The sequence below is a fragment of the Amblyomma maculatum genome, chromosome 10 (genome assembly GCF_055883805.1).
Source record: "Amblyomma maculatum isolate TAMU_Amacu chromosome 10, ASM5588380v1, whole genome shotgun sequence".
Classification (NCBI taxonomy): Eukaryota; Metazoa; Arthropoda; class Arachnida; order Ixodida; family Ixodidae; genus Amblyomma; species Amblyomma maculatum.
The window spans coordinates 62,154,613-62,170,910 of NC_139353.1; the positions used below are offsets into that span (position 1 = coordinate 62,154,613).

Below are 16,298 nucleotides of genomic sequence, written 5' to 3' on the forward strand. Positions count from 1 at the left end.
TTACTCTTTTCAAAAACATTTTGCAGCCTTGCGTTCTGGGGACGAAGTCTCACAGTCACTGTGGAAGAAATATTTTCGACTGGAGGGTGGACAGTGGACCTTTAAAGGGCAAGCAGGCAAGATTTACACTGCACTGCCTAAAATAAAAGAATTGCATCATATCAGCTAGATGGGAATAAGTGACTCCCATTCAAAGTTACCAACACAGAGAGAAAAAGAAAACTAAATTCACGTCGCCCAGAGCATCGAAAAAACCTACTGATGGCAACTGGAAAGCAAGAATTTCTTTCTTAAGATGAACTTTAGAAAGGCTCATAATGTAGACATAATAACTGCCTCTTGCACTAGCACTAGTGGCGCTAAATATAGCACCTACAGACATCTCACATATTTTTTACAAATGAGACAGTAGCGTAAGATATTACAAAAACACAGTCCTTTTCAAAGAAACCTTGATGACCTATTTAAGGAAACAAACCAACAAGAAAAGGATGCTAAAATGGGATCTGTGCAATATGAAATATCTGCCCGATTCTAAAGTAGCTAATACGCTGCAGTGCTAACAAGTCTAAAGGTAGCCTTTCATTTACAGAGCACTCCTAGTAGCTCTGAATAAAGTGGGCAGGTCTAACAGGCAATGAGACTAGCTTAGACACCTACATATTGCCCTGTCTGAATATTTAAAACCAAAAACGAGGTTAGGCATAACGTTTATAATGTCTACTTGGAAGGAGTTTCTTTTGAAGTGATGCATGGCATAATGAAATGATGAAGAGAGTACAGCTGATATGAAACCAACATGTCCAAGTGCAAGAAACTTGTCTAAATAATTACAAAGCACAATTACAAACAAAGAATAAAACTAATTACTGTGTTAATTAGTGCTTTCTTCCTTTGTGTTAAACACAAATACCCCTTTTTAAAGATGAATACAAACTTACCCAACTTGACATATCCAGTGGTGGAACTGGCAACAGGCTTCTTGTAGTAGCAGCTTTTGTAGCAGAAGAAATTGCAGTTTCCTTGCAGAAAAAGAAAATGTTTTGTAGCAAAATTTTAAATCTCGAGACAAAGAAGGCTTGTTTTACTTCTGGAACTCAATTGCTTAGATGTTTATAACGACCATAGCTATGCAAAAACAACTTTCAAGCTCAAATGCAGTCTAAAGTGTAGCCCGAAATGAAGCAGACAGGAGGCTTTGCTAAAAAATAAAACAGTTTTTATTCAGAGGGAAGGCATAATGAGATACGTAGTAGCACTATAAAGACTGTAACATTGGAAAGAAGGTAGCTAGCTGTCCTAATATAAAAACTCCCCGTAGAAATTCATAACTGCCGCTTCTTAAAACTGCAATTTCAAGGCACTACTTCTCTTGCCTTGATGACTCCAGCTTGGACAGTGCCGCTGCGAGTCTTTCCTGTCCACTCTTCAGAAGGGCTTGTCCACTCTCAACGTCCGCAAAATGTTTTACTTGACACCTGTTGAGAAAAGCAGCTCAGCATTGGTGCTCATATTCTTGGCCAGCCTGATCTATTCCTGTACCTTTTCCTGATTCTGACCTCTTTTCTGAGTGTCCTTGTCCTGTACATCAGGGTAACATCGAATCGCCTTTTTCCTTCAAGACCCGTGCTGACTGGAGGGAAAGGGGGAAGAATATTTTTACAGGCCCTAGGTGGAGGTTTTTTTTTTCCCTCAAGAGAGGCGGGCTGCTGGCGCTGCTCAGTCAAAAGGCGCAATGTGCGGGGATGTAGGCTGAGCGCCAATTCCGTACGTTTGCAATCTTTGCTTTCGTTCCTTTTCTTCAGGTGGTTTGGCGGGGTGGCTGGTTAATCAAAGCGACACAGGGACTCAGAGTCGTGAGTCTTCTTCTTCGCAGCGCACTGCGGAGATTGTGCGTAAGCTTTCCTCACTGTAATGAAAACTGCTGCGCACGAGTTATTTGCACACGCAGGCGCCCACACACATGCAGTTTTGTAGTGGCAGAAAAGAAATAACTGCCAAGACTGAGAAAACCTTTTAAAGGGCATATAAATGTTGACATTTGGAATTAAGTTGTGAAATTATACAAGATGTTCCTTATATTGAACTTAAGGTAAAAAAGCGGCCAGCAGAGTCCAGTGTACTCGCACAGAAGCAGTCACAATTATTAGCGCGGCCTCCGCTGCTAATCGGGCCATTGCAGCCCATACCTCACAGATACGGGGAAAAAAAAAAAACAAGAAAGGAAGCAAACGTGCATACTGCTCCAGCTGTGCTTTGCCGAAGGCAGTTCCAAACCGTCACTCGTTTGAAACCGTACCGTCTGCGTTGGCCAGCTTCTGCGCGTGCTTAAGCGAGCGCCCAGGGCAGCTCAAAGCCGTCACGCGTTTGAACGTGCTTCGACCCTTCAACGGCCAGCCTGCGAACCCCGCCTTCACCTTTCCCCCGCATTGGAAACACCGGCAGGAGACGTAGAAGTGACGTAGCCACGCAGCCTAACGTCAGTTTTGTGTCACATGATTGTCCGCCCAGGACCTGCAAACATTTACTCCCGCATTGCACAGTGTTGCCATCAGATGTCAGTTTTGGTTTCGCGACAGTTCAGTTTCGCTGCCAGCAAAATTATTCAGTGACTTCCGGCGCAGGACTGGCGCTGAAGTAGGCAAAAAATCGATTTTGTAGCAGCATGTAGCAGGATTTCTGATTTAGCACAGTTTGGCGCAAATGGCGCAGCAATTCCACCACTGCATATCAGCAGAATTAGGGGCTGTCGATATTATGAACTTTGATTTTAAAGAAGGCAGTTGCACACCTTATAGAGTGGATTTATGCTATTGTGCCAATTCCATAACATTGAAATGATTTATTCACTTTTTGATATCAATAGAAGATGAAAAGCAGTAAGACTGGAGCAATTAATAGTAGTTAAAATGCCCAGAATATCAACTTTGGCTTAAAGAAGTCTCTGGCAGATTAGGTAAGTCACTTTTTTCCAAACTGTTGTGCAACCTGCACATTCTCCAAAATGCTGCCTTAAGATGCCAAGAGTTCATGGAGCAGCTGACGCCACATGAACTTTCTGTTCGTGCCACTTCAGGTGTTGCCTGGATGCAAATGCCGCAGAACAAAAATTACATGCAAATGGTTTTGCTTGCTTGTGGCTTCGCATATGATCATTCAGGTGCGAACTGTCCACAAACCCCAATGGACAAAGGTTGCACCTGTAGGGCCTCTCACCAGTGTGAATGCGAAGGTGCACTTTTAATTTACTGCTTGTAATAAACTTCTTGCCACAATGTGTGCACTCAAAAGGCTTCTCGCCTGTGTGGATGCGAAGGTGCACTGCTAAGTTCCTATATAAAGTAAACTTCTTGCCACAATGTGTGCACTCGTAAGGCTTTTCGCCTGTGTGGATACGAAGGTGCTCGGCTAAGTTACTCCTATGAGAAAACTTCTTGTTGCAGTGGGAGCACTGGTATGGCTTCTCGCCTGTGTGTGTCCGAAGGTGCTCTGCTAAGTTACTCTTATGAGTAAACTTGTTGCTGCAGTGGGAGCACTCGTATGGTCTCTCGCCTGTGTGAGTCCGAAGGTGACATTTCAGATTCTCCTTCCTTGTAAAGGACTGGCCGCACTGGCTGCACTGAAAATTGTGCTCCCTGGAATGTGTTGCCTGATGGTACTTGAAGTTGGTGTGGATGTCGGTGGCATACCCGTACTCGGGGTACAAGAACCGCTCATTTCCTCTGGGTGGTTTCTCTTGAAGTAAGCTTCCCTGGCTCTCATTTCTTGGAGAGCCTGCACAAGAGGAGAAAGCATAAGTTAACAAAACTAAGACATATTATACAGCAAGCCCACCTCACTGAAAGGGGTAATGAATGGTGAGGATATTCTCAAAGGCAGTTTCTTATGTTATTGGTATATGTTGTCTGAAATACAGGAAAACAAAATTCGGGTCTTGAGTAATTAAGTAAAAGATGCTTCAACTTTAAGCCAACAAGCATGTCTCGATAGCACAGCTCACAGCTGTTAACAAAGAGCCAGAAAGAAAAACGAGCTGACATTACAGCTGAGACAAATATTCACGACTTTGGGTTTGCACAGCACTGAAGCTGACGAGAATTTGGCAGCAGTGGGTCTTTCGACAACATGCCCACCTTCCTACATTGCTTGTATGCAGGGGCCTCACCACTGTTCTTTCTTGGACTTTATTAGCACCGCCAATTTTTTTTCCTTCATTTAGTACCCCTCTTTAAATTTTTTTCCATATTTCTTTATGCTCTGAGGCAATAAAGCATTATTAAAAAAAAAAAGATATTCAGAAACACTGCACAACTGTGCTGCAGTTCAAAAACAAAATTGCATAAACAGTAAATTCCTTCTTGCCCCGCCGGGGTGGTGCAGTGGTAAGACGCCCGACTACTGTGCCGGAGTTCCCGGGATCGAATCCCGGCCTCGGCGGCTGCGTTTCGATGGAGGCGAAACGAAGTGGCGTCTGTGTGCTGTGCGATGTCAGCGCACGTTAAAGATCCCCAGGTGGTCGAAATTACTCCGTAGCCCTCCACTACGGCTCCTCTTTCTCTCTTTCCAGTTTCATTCCCACCTTCCTCCCTTCCCTTACGGCGCGGTTCGGGTGTCCACAGAGCAAGTGTGACAGTTACTGCGCCTTTCCCTTCCTGTGAACCAATTTAACTTTAACTTTTTAAATTCCTTCAAACATAACCTTTAACTCATAAAGTATTGTACCCATGAAGCACATCAATGCTCATCAATTTTACAGGTGAAATGCCCCCATGGTAGTCAGAAGCCAATCTACATCCTACAATGACACCTGACTGATTGCTGCAGCATGGCAAAAGTTGTTATCTAAACATAGTTCCTACAAATTAACACTAGCTGAAACTTTACAAAAGGTAAAGCAACATCACTCACAAAAAAGGACCATGACCCAATTCACTTTCTTTTTCTAGCGATTCAACCAAGGCAAGCAAACCTCAAATGCACAGTAAAACGAAAGTGCCCCGGTACACCTAGAAGGAAGGGTGCGTGAAGCATGTGAAAGGGGTACAGATGCCATGCTCAAACGCCCTTGCTTGCAACTGCTTAATTTCGGCACGTGTACGATTGTAAAATCCACAGAAGCATGAGCAAACACATGAACTAAGGGCTATTCAGCATAAGGAAAAGCAGGCATGGCTTTCAAAACAGGCCTGCAGAAACACTGTCCCGAAGCGAGATTTGTGTCGGCTCCATCGAATTATAACAGCACTTGAGACTATAAATATAGGACATATATGAATTGCAAACCAGCTTGATCTAATTAGGAAAGATTTCCAACTGGAAAGGTTACATGGAAATATGCAAGATATAGATAGTATGTGTAAAAGCCTCTTCATGCATATCGTAAAATGCAAAGGAATACAGGCACAACAATGTTGACAGTGTGTGAATAATAAGCAATGCACAATGCAGGTGATGTGGAGAAAATCTTCAATCCGCTGCACTTCAGTTGTGAGGGAAGGTGAGCAGGAATGGCTCTTTAAAAGGTAACACTGAACCTGAAAACAAATAAAAAGAAAGAATAAGCAATCATTCACTGGTCTGTTCGCTCAATATTGCATTGTGCTCCTCAATATAAACCAATGCTTCCTCAAGGGTTTGATACTATACATGAACCTGGACATACACATTTGGACTACTCCTGTGAATGCAGTAGCATACATAAAGCTGTAATTACATGTAATTACTTGCAGAAACCTCGTTTCCACTGAAAATGTTCTTTTTTGTGACAATATAAAAAATGCATAGAACAGACCGCAAGACACTCTGTTCTGACATAAATTGGGATGTTCACCTAAATGGGAAGAGAATGTCATCAAGCATTTTCTACAATACTCGAAAGCAGAGCAAGCACTGCCATCAAACTCAAGTCAGTCCACGCCAGCTGATCCACTGTGTGCACTTAACCATCTCAATTTAATTTTTTTTTAAACGTAGTCTAGAGTGTTACTATTCCAATTTCTTTATGGTCATTTTAAGTATGGAAGTGGCAGAAAAAACTAGTGACACAAAAATTTTTAAAAAACAAACTTTTTGATGCCTTCCCAGATAAAAATAGACACTCTGCAGGCTTTCACAATGTGTACACACTCCAGGTGGAAAAGCATGATTCCAGTTGAAGTAAAAACACGAAAGACACAAGTGTTGCACAATACTATTAAATAATAATTGGTTTAAAGGAAAGCAAAGGCGCAGTATCTGTCATACTTCTTCTGTGAACACCTGAACCACCTTGTAAGGGAAGGTAGTAACCTGGAAGTTAAAGCGGAAAGAGAGGAAGAGGTGCTGTGGTGGAGGGATACGGAGTAATTTCGACTACCTGGGGATCTGCAATGGCACTGATATCGCACAGCACACGGACGCATCTCCATCCTGCCTCTATCGAAATCTAACTGTTTGCGGCTGGTTCCAAACCATGGTACTCTGGGACAGTAGTCTGGCACCTTAACTGCGCTGCAGGGGCTGCACAATACTATTCAATGCTATTAATTTCTGAAAGTTTAATCAGGGTACTTTTTGTTTTAAGCGAGAAAAGCATTTTGTAAGTTGAGTCCTTGGAAGCAACAAGGGCATTGCTCCATGCTTGCTCTTCTCTGCAGCCCACTTTCTGTCGACTGGTAATATAGACAAGACCAGCACACCGCTGCATGAATACAATGGTGCACTAAGCACGGGCGCTGCGAGCTTCGACAACACAAGAATTTGTGAAAAAGCAGGGATACAAAAAACAAAAATGAAGCGGCAGTGTGGCAGTAGGGTCAAGATTCCCCACAAATCAACAGATGTGGATTGACTACTGCAGAGACAGTTCTCAGTCTGCAGCTGCAGAAGGGCTGTCAAATGCAGGAGCTACCACTTTCGATCCGAGCTCAAGCAAAGACTCAGAGAAACCAGTGCCCATTGGTCAGAAAGTGCATCGTGTGGTCCGAGTAGTCTGAGTAAAAACCACTCCAAGATAACGTGCCATGTTGCATCTCAATGAACAGAGCCAGACCTTTCAACGGGAAAAAATAAGGAGCATCTACTTAGAGCACCGTACAGTGGTGCTTACGTGTCTCCTTGACGTCGGCTCTAGCATCTATTCTAGTAAAGAGCAAGTACAAAGTAATGTCAAAGTTAGACGTAAGAACTGAACTTGCAAATGTATGCAGTTATACATATGGGCACCGTGCAGGAGTAATTCTGGCCGCAATGCATGCGTCCCTCACAGCGAAAAGGGCAAACCGGACGGGAAGCACACGCTGGGCCGTGTCGCAGAGAGGCGCCACGAAGCTGCCTGGACTTGGGTCGCATTCCTCGTTAGTTATTTGTATTTTTGGTATTTGCAGCATTCTGTGGTCACAAATGGATTACTGCGTTGCAGTTGGCAATCGCACACATTTTCACTCGCCATATAAAATGTTTTTCACATCCCTAAACAGGCTTTACAAAGCAAAACGACACGAACATTGGATCGCTGTCGCCTTGACTAGCAGTGAGCCGGCAATCATATCCAGATTCACCGTAGGGCGTTCTTCCCAAAACAGGGCGCACTACCATCCGCTTGATTCGTTAATTCTTCTCAAGCTGTGAAAAAACAAAACCGGGCAACTCGTGGGCCCCTGGAATATAGGATACTAGTTAACTGGCATGCCCGCCAGAATGAAAACGCACTAGAACCACAGTGCGCACCCAGTGACGCACTTGTGGATGCAGTCGATTACTGTATAACATTTATTTAATCTGTGTTGTGTTCTATTTCCAAATGGGTCACTGTCCACGACAGCATGCATGAGCCTCAGTACAATTCAGAGACTTATCAACGGGCATGTAGCGTTTCTTGAATTAACAAGTGTTAAGTGTAAGCTTCACAGGTTGCACGGAAGAGAAGAGCTGGCAACCACTGCCGTGGCCACCAACTTCTACCCTCCGGCGCCGGTCATTGTAAACGGGAAATCGTATGAACAGGGAACATATCAACGAGGTTGCACTGTATGTACCTCATAACGAGCCCCTCATATTCCTTACATTTGTTAGATAATTAACAAAATGAGAACCTCAAAACTGGCAGGCCTGATGTCGCTGTAGCTCAAGAGGATTATCACACAGGTCCCACCCCACTCGCTAAAACACAGGATGTTCCACAGCCACCACTGTTGCTGCAGGGGGCATTGAAAACGCTCAAGAGTAAGTTGCACACAACACGAAGGCCTAAGCAAAGAGGATACTCAACAGCTGTCGCCATATGTCAGTTGCTAGTGCTCCGAAGGCAAAATCTGAAGGCCATGGGTTCAGATCTCAGTAGCTGCATGATCATTTTTCTTATATGTTTTGATTAATTATATCCCCAATTGCTATTTCCCATTCATTGTCACAAAAAAAAAGCCCTAAACTTTCCTTGGCATCATGGCTGTTGGCTCCCTTTGTATCTCATAATGAGTCCCTCTTTTTTCATACATTTGTTAGTAACATATACGGGGTGAAATTTAAAGCGATCTTGATAGATGAGTCTTTACATAAATGATCGGCCAAATCAAAGCTCTTACATCCATCTCTCATTACCATGACAACTGACAAAAAAAAAAAGCTGACATTTTAGCTTCTTTAAAGATGAGAGATTCTGGGGCACTGTGTGCCCGGCCATCTGTCCCAACAACAAAAATATAGTGCATTATCATTTCATAAAAGTATAAAAACCATGAGTATATCTGAAAGAATCACTTTACAGGTGAAAGTGCCAACTTCAAAACTAACACCATAACCACCAAAGTCATCCAGTAGAAGTCTCCAATATTGATAAATATGACATACATACACCATTGTGCCTGAGCAACCGTAATTGCAACTGATCATTTTAAAAAGCCTACCCATATTGTTGGCAACAATGCCCCAGTACAAAATGTTTTCTAACTCTAATTGGTAGTTCATTGCGATACTCTAATGCACTGCAAACAAAACAAACAGAGAAGAAAGACAGTACAAGCACATTACTGTCTCCCGTGTTTTTGATTTTCATACACCGCATTACCGTGTAGCAATGAACTAACTAGACCAACTAGCCCGAATCGCTACCCTCCATCAATTTTATTGGTATTTTGTGCAAAAGCACAGTCTAGAAAATGACTCATAAGTTACAATATGAGCCAGTTGGCAAGAGTTGCAAGGTGCATGCAATGTAAGTGGGCTGTAAAGACACACAGAGCACAGAAGCAAATCAACCATCCTAATGCTACATTGGATGCTCAAAAATACCCATTTTGGTTTTAAATGCCACCAGTAATTTCGGTCTATTTGAATGAGAAATACATCCAGAAGCCACCCCTGAGAAGCAGCGCCCTTTCCAATATATTTGGAACCAAGTGCTAATATGAGCTCCATGCGTTACCAACAGCACAGATACCTACCATACAAGGTTCGAACAGGCATGAAAATAATGGCAATAATAGGGCACAATGTCACCAAAATATTTATGAATAAGATTTAGCAAAATGCTATGTGTCATAAAAGAGGCTGGTAAAAGAATACCTTGCATAAAGGAGAAAGCGTGAATTCTGAAGTTTAGATTAAATACCTCCTAATCCATGAACTTCTGGCTTATTCACTGGAAGAGAGTTAATTTACAGCGAGGATGCTCTTGCTTAGGGATTATATTGCTCGTATTTGTGCTGGCTATTGCACGAAGGTAGATTCAAAGACAACTCAGCTGTGCAAAAACTCTATCTGCATTCAACTCAATGCAGATCGAGGTTTTCACATTGCAACTTTCAAGTGCGTCTGCTTCGCTCAAAGCAGCTTCCTCAATTACTCTAGAATTTTCAAGCACATTCGAGAGCTGGCATCGCCACCCTCGATGTCACCTAACACACACAACAGAAACTTCCCAATGGCCATTCAAAACGGCTGTGTAATATGGGATGCTTCAATCCTTATTGAAAACTTCAATGAGGATCAAAACTGTTCATGTGACAGATATTATATGCTATAATCTGAAATTCCCATAACTAGGCCTCAAAATTGCCCTCCCTCACCCTTCCTTTCAACAGCTTGGAAATTTGTAGTTACTATCCCCTAAAAGCAGAAAGATTTCCTTTTGCTAAATTTCGCATCTGAAGCTATCAAAAAGGCCCAATTCCAATTTACCACATTCCAATCTACCAAGGCCCAATTTACCACATTCGTGGTAAAAACCCAATTTTTTTTGTGTGTGAACGGCTCATGCTCAAGGTGCAATAAACCATGACCGCCATCCTTTATCTTGCCTCCACCTTTAAGGCAATGGTGCACCCTGAAAAAATTTCAAGTACGCTGATACTTCCACTTGTTTGGCAATAGCAGGCAGCTTTGACAACATGCGAGAAGGTCCAAAAGCAGTTCCACAGGAAGTAAACATTTAGAAATATTGATGATTGTACGCCAGCAACGTTTCATGGCTGAAGCCATTAAATAGTCTAAATAACATGCACCACATAGATGTGCCCCCCAAATAATGCAAATTAGAATATTGCGACCAGCTAGACGTGATATGACACATACTGTTGCATATGAATGTCAACTCGGCTCTCTCCGCTGTTCTAACAAGGCGCTCAATATTTGTTGCGCTCTTGCGAACGTGATTCTGCCCCGTCCGCGTACGAGAAAGTCTGATCTTACCTGGCTAGGGTGCCCAGGCTGTGCATTTGTTCAAAATGATTCGTTCACTTTTGTCTTGGGAATAATGTTTCAAACTGAATTCGAGTAGGAGACATTTTGTAAAACAGTCTTAACCACGGTAAAGATAAGCTCTGCTACAGCTAGCTATTTTTACAGCCTTGAGCATTGGCCTCTGCACTGGTGCTTGGCTAGATGAGCGCATAAAAGAGCGCTCCTTTTGTCGCTTAATGACAGAAGTTTTGCCGTCCACTGCAGTCTACTTGCTTGGATGACATTCTCTGTCAGTACACAACTCTGTCATAAACACACAAGGACAAAAATGACCACTTTCTGGCAGTTAACTTCTCCAAAATCATGTATGAAGCAAGTTCAATTCACTTGATGGTGATGACAGCTGTCCCCCTTTTAGCGGGATGCAACAAACGTCTAATCACAAGAAAAAAAAACCATGCATTTGTACGAGTTGCATTTGCATTGTATGAAAAAGGACTTGCATTTTTGCAGTGTACAACATTATAGAAAGATGCGAACTATGCCAGCAACACAGAGTGTCATCGCCGTTTCACGTTACCGTCGGTTTGTGCTGCAGCATGCATGTATCTTCCCCAGTAAGCGATAGAGCGAAAGATGATCGCTTTCGCCGCGTCACTCCCTTTTTCGCTCACATGTAGCTCGGTCTGTAATGTTTACACACACTACGTTACTGGGCTCAACACCTGCTGATGCCATGGAGGAGGATGGCACCTCGAAACAGCTGTGTAGGTTCACAGTCCGTCGGGTCCATCGCGTCAAGATGCCCACGTATATGGAATGCACCAGCATCTGGTACCATGCGCTACATGCGTGTCGACCAACCAGAGGAGTCTGGCCTCACAGCCCAAACTCGCTACAGCCTCGTGAGCTTGCTCATAACAGATACTAATAAAGAAATGCGCCAGTGAGACGCACAAGAAGAGGCAAAGCACGCAAATGCAGAATACAATGCACTGCCAGGATGCTTTTGTGTGCAACTGCGTTTGTGTGGGTCTTTGCCTCTTCTTTCTCCGTATGTGTTGCTCGTGGAGTCCTTTCTTTACAGTCTACAAACAAGTGCTAATAAAACGACCTAAAATTAAAAAGAAAAAAATGCATGAATAATAAAATTAGGTAGATAAAACTGAAATCAGGCCTACTTCAGCATGTGTTCAGATGCCGTCACAACGCGTCAGCCCGCCTCTGAAAACAGCAAGCAAATCTGCTGCTCTAGCCACCTGGCGTCTAAAAAGGCGCTGCGCCATGGATGAAGCAAGAGCTACGCAAGAAAGGTTAGAAAGCAATTATCTGACAGACCAGTGGTGTAGGACCAAGCAAGAGCAATCATCAGAACACCAACACCATGCACCAATGGTGCACCCTTATGCAGGCAAGATGCAAGCAGTCGTATCATCTGGGTAGCACTGCATCATGGCAACGAACTGAAGTGGGGCATACCGATGGCTCCCAGTGAGAAACAAGTGATGCAGCTGGCATAACAGAAACAGAGGAGGCACTGCACAATTAACCTTAATGACGTCCCAGGGTGTGCACTGAGGCAGATCACTGACGCAAGGCTACGCAGCTGTTCCACACACAATGGTGGTGAGTGAGTGTTTTGGTCATGACACCACAGATGCCAATCAACTGGCAGAGAAAGACATGTTAGATTTACACAGTCTTCTCAGCAAGAAATGCATCTCCTTGGTGCTAAAAATATAAAATACTCAGAGGAAACCAAACCTTCCTTTTTTGCAAGAACGAGACTTGGATAGAGCTGTCCCCGAGTCACTTTACCTTTATGTTTACTGCTCATATTTATATTGTTCTGCTTGCGACCAGTGTGACCTGGCTCATTCTGAACTGAAAAAATAAGATAACGAGGCCAATGAATTCATTTCTTTTTTTTTATTTTTGTCGTCAGCATAAATTAGTACTGTAATTATGGGCGACGATCATTAACCATTTTATGGTTACTGTTACAGTACTAACTCATGTCAATAACAGCCATTTAAAGACATCCCCTTCCTTGGCCTTGCTGACTGTTGGAGTCTTTCAGTTGTGCACCCTAACAAGCCGCTCAGTTTTTCCTACATTTGCCCGCTTTATTGCCCGATTCTGAGCAAAAAATGTGATTCATTTCGTTAAAAAAGGACTGCGCTTCAGTTTCTTAATCTTCACACAATACCCATCAGCATGCAGCAATAGTGACAAGCTGGTGACCAAGATCCTGTCCTTGTCTCACACTGATCTTTGCTCAGCAACGATGGCATTCTCACGATTTTGCTGTGTCGACTCAAGTTTGCAGGTCCTTGGTCTCATTTTCACATCAACAGAGATGAGTCCTCCACCCCTCCACCCTGCATGGAATAATGGCAAACACCCTTCTGTAACTTTCGCTTCCACTCTGGCCAAGCCTTCCCAAAGGCATCATGCATCTTCTGAATGACGTCAGGCAAACAACAGTGCAGTGCACACAGTCTTTTTTTACAAGATAGCACAGTGTCAACCTTGGCATTGCACTGCACATAAGCTCAAAGCACTGAGTGTTTGCAATTGATATTTATAATTTTTGCTGACCAGAAAGATAAACATGAATATTTCTGTAACTCTGAATACTTGTCTTTGACATATCACTGTATGTAACATATATACTAGGTTTTTATTCTCCTGTCTTCTGTCAGGATAAATTTAATACTTTTGTAAATGCTTGTGCCAGTCTCACATTTTGGCAACAAATTATTTTCTTTCCCCATAAGCAGTATATATTTTATTTGTACTTTGGGAAGTAATTGCTATTAGCTATACTATGATGCGCAGCAATAAAGAGAAGCATTTGAATTAATGGATGAAGAATATATATACCAACACCACCTATAAATTGCCAGTTTCGTCACGGCAGGGAAAGAGTTTACGGAGCAGCATGGTAAAAATTATTGCGCATATGTGTCAATTACAACTGAGAAGATGTTTTTAATCTGATCGCTGTTATGCCATGCCCATAATTTGCAACGACGGACATGCCATTTTATACCGCTTTATGTCATCATCATCATTAAAACCCTCGCCAAAAGTTAATTAAGTATGAGACAAACACTGCAGAGTGACATGCATTTGTTGGTGTATTACTTGTCTACCTCCCGTAATATTGCACGCTAAGCATTACACAGAGTGTATGATTGTATTCTGAAATATTCAACACACACAAATCTGAAAACATTTGCTACGATTTCAGCAACACCTTTCGTAAGCAAGTTACATAACATGCTAGCCTCCTTGATGGGTATAGTCTTCACCTTTTTACCTTAACCCTTGGCCAAAGGCCAGAGTGCCAAACCATTCCGATTAATTTATAAAATGTGCTTCATATAGTTTCTGCCAAGCTTCAACAATGACACTTTGTGAAGGCTTTGGCAGTATTCTTCTTCAGTGATTTGTTAATGAACAGCTAAGCTGGATTTTTGTTATCCCCAACTTTGGCACAGAACTGCAAACTTAAATGTTGTAGAATTAGGTGACAAAATGCCCAAGCTAAAAGTTAAGTCACCGTGATTTTAAAGAATGCGTCATGCGATTGTGCACTCTAGCATTGCTATGCCCAATCCAGCATACAAAGGAACCACTGCTGTGAAGCAAGCATCAGAAGTTCGATTGGTGTATTGTGGGACGCAGCCTAGCCGAAAGGCAATGTCGGTGGTTCGTTTGGCTCGCCGCTCGGATCAATGCTCGGATCTGCCGGAATAGAAAAGTTCGCTCGTTCGCCCGGAAGTAAGCGTACGCCACTGCCGCTCATTTCGCACGCTTTCTTTTCCGCACACACATTCGATACGGTTTGTTGTAAATACTTTTTACTTTGCCATGTTGTCGCAAAAATCGTTATGACTGTTGTTGCATTTGCCACACAACCTACCCATAGCGTCGTCGCCGTTTTTCTCGGTTCGCGCTGTCGCGTGGTCTTCCCCAGGCGACGAAACGAACCATGATCTGATCGCTTTCGCCGCGCCGCCTCGTCGCGTCGCTCACTTTTCGTGAGGCTTCATGAGGCCGCTCGACCGACGGTGCAATAGTGCCACGAAAGACTATATTTCAGAGCACCGTGACGCAATGTTGTGATGTATAGGGCAACAGGGCACAAGCGTTAACAGCGGTACCAAAAAATTGCTGCTTGCGTGGTCCGTGGAAGCAACTCAAGCAGGCGGCACTGCGTCTTCGTCTGGCAGGACTTCGTTCCGTCGTCCATGTGAGTACAAGTACTACATCTCGCTGGACCATGGCTGGACTATAGTGCCTAGAATATACTAGGCACTGTAGCTGGACTGTGACGCTCGCTGGCCGCCTCTCACTGGCCTCCCGTCGAGCTAAAAGCGATAAAGCCCGAGCCACGGTGTAAGAATAATATTCTTGCTTCCGACGCGCTTATCTACCCTCGTTTTCGAGCCGATCACATGCCGCCCCCGCGCTTAGCAGCGTATCCTACGCTGGCCTGGCTGGCAGCTGGCTCTTGCGTACTCGCATTGCCCGGGAAAGCGCGCGCGGTTTGAAACGCGGAGCATGCGCGGAGCTCCACAAAAATAAATTTCCGCGCCCCGTTCTGTTCGATTTCTTTGTACTCTAGGAGGAGGAGGAGGTAAACTTTATTTAAAGAAGAGGTGTACTCTAGTATTGAGGCAAGTTATCGTCCTTTTGAATTCGAAACGAAACAGTTAAATTACGGCTAGAACCTGGTGCTAAGCAGCTCTGGCAGCAGCTTAGGCTTGTTAGTAAAGCTTGGTGAGAAGAAGCTTGACGCTGAGCGCAGACGCAGATACAATTTAATCATCTCTCCCCTTAAATTCATTACAGCACTAATTCAAGTCCGTAGTAAAAAAAGTTTGAAAATACATCTATCCTTTCCTTTGCCGCGCTAACTGTGGGCTTCTTTTCATCGTGTATCCTTCTAGCAGTCTGATATTTAACCACCTAACTGACCTAACCACACCATTCAGCGAGGAAGAAAATCGCGAGAAAGAAGGTAAACAGGAGTGCCCTTTCAAAATACTAACCTAATTTGGAACGGGACGCCGCGGTACTTTTTCAAATCTACCCACAATTAGCCGCCATAGCTTGCCATATCACAAGATATTTGATTAGATTGAATTGATTTTTAATCTTTCTTTTTATTGATGATATTGGCCGGCTTAGAAGAAGGCTAATGGCTGCTAATGGCTAATGGATCAGGCGCGGATTGCGAAAGTAGCGAAAGGGACGCGGTGAGGTGAACGCTAACGCATGAGAGAGAGCAGAACTTTATTTATTCCAGTGGATGAAGAAGAGGCTCCGGCCCTCCGTCGCTTGGTATGGATGGTGGGTGCCCCGCCTCGGACGCAGGCCGGCAGACGTTGTTGGCCGGCGGCGTCCCAGTCCAGCTGGATGGCGGCTAGCTGGAGCCCAGGGTCCGAGCAGCGCAGCATGGTCTCCCAGAGTTGCGGCGTCAGATTTAGACCCCTCCCGGGAGAAAAGGGGCAGTCCCAGAGAATGTGTTCGAGGGTCCCTCTCGAGTCACAGTTTGCACAGAATTCAGATCTTTCTCCTGGGAGCATATGGCTCACCAGGAGCGGGTGTGGGAATGTCCCAGTCTGAAG

At 43.8% G+C, this 16,298-nt stretch overlaps 1 protein-coding gene across 3 annotated transcripts; it reads right to left on the reverse strand.

The window, feature by feature from the left end:
* Positions 1-1,675: 1,675 nt before the first annotated feature.
* On the reverse strand, positions 1,676-15,177 carry LOC146176658 (uncharacterized). Of its 3 annotated transcripts, none has more exons than XM_084582903.1 (3): positions 14,829-15,177; positions 12,957-13,037; positions 1,676-3,774 (listed from the first exon to the last, which is right to left on the reverse strand). In XM_084582903.1, the coding sequence occupies exons 1-3, from the start codon at positions 14,947-14,949 to the stop codon at positions 3,029-3,031; spliced, it is 948 nt and encodes a 315-aa protein (XP_084439029.1). In that variant the 5' UTR covers positions 14,950-15,177; the 3' UTR covers positions 1,676-3,028. The 3 variants fall into 3 exon arrangements, with proteins under 3 accessions (XP_084439029.1, XP_084439030.1, XP_084439031.1); XM_084582904.1 differs by having other exon boundaries at positions 14,588-15,177; XM_084582905.1 differs by lacking the exon at positions 12,957-13,037 and having other exon boundaries at positions 14,588-15,177.
* Positions 15,178-16,298: the final 1,121 nt, after the last annotated feature.

What these genes read in the sequence shown, in the direction of transcription:
- LOC146176658 (XM_084582903.1), bottom strand. Translation starts at nt 14,949, where the DNA reads ATGGTCCAGCGAGATGTAGTACTTGTACTCACATGGACGACGGAACGA. An exon ending in ACGCAAGCAGCAATTTTTTG is followed by an intron (nt 13,038 to 14,828) that starts GTACCGCTGTTA and finishes TATTCCATGCAG; the next exon opens with GGTGGAGGGGTGGAGGACTC. An exon ending in TGAGTCGACACAGCAAAATC is followed by an intron (nt 3,775 to 12,956) that starts GTGAGAATGCCA and finishes CCTCTTGTGCAG; the next exon opens with GCTCTCCAAGAAATGAGAGC.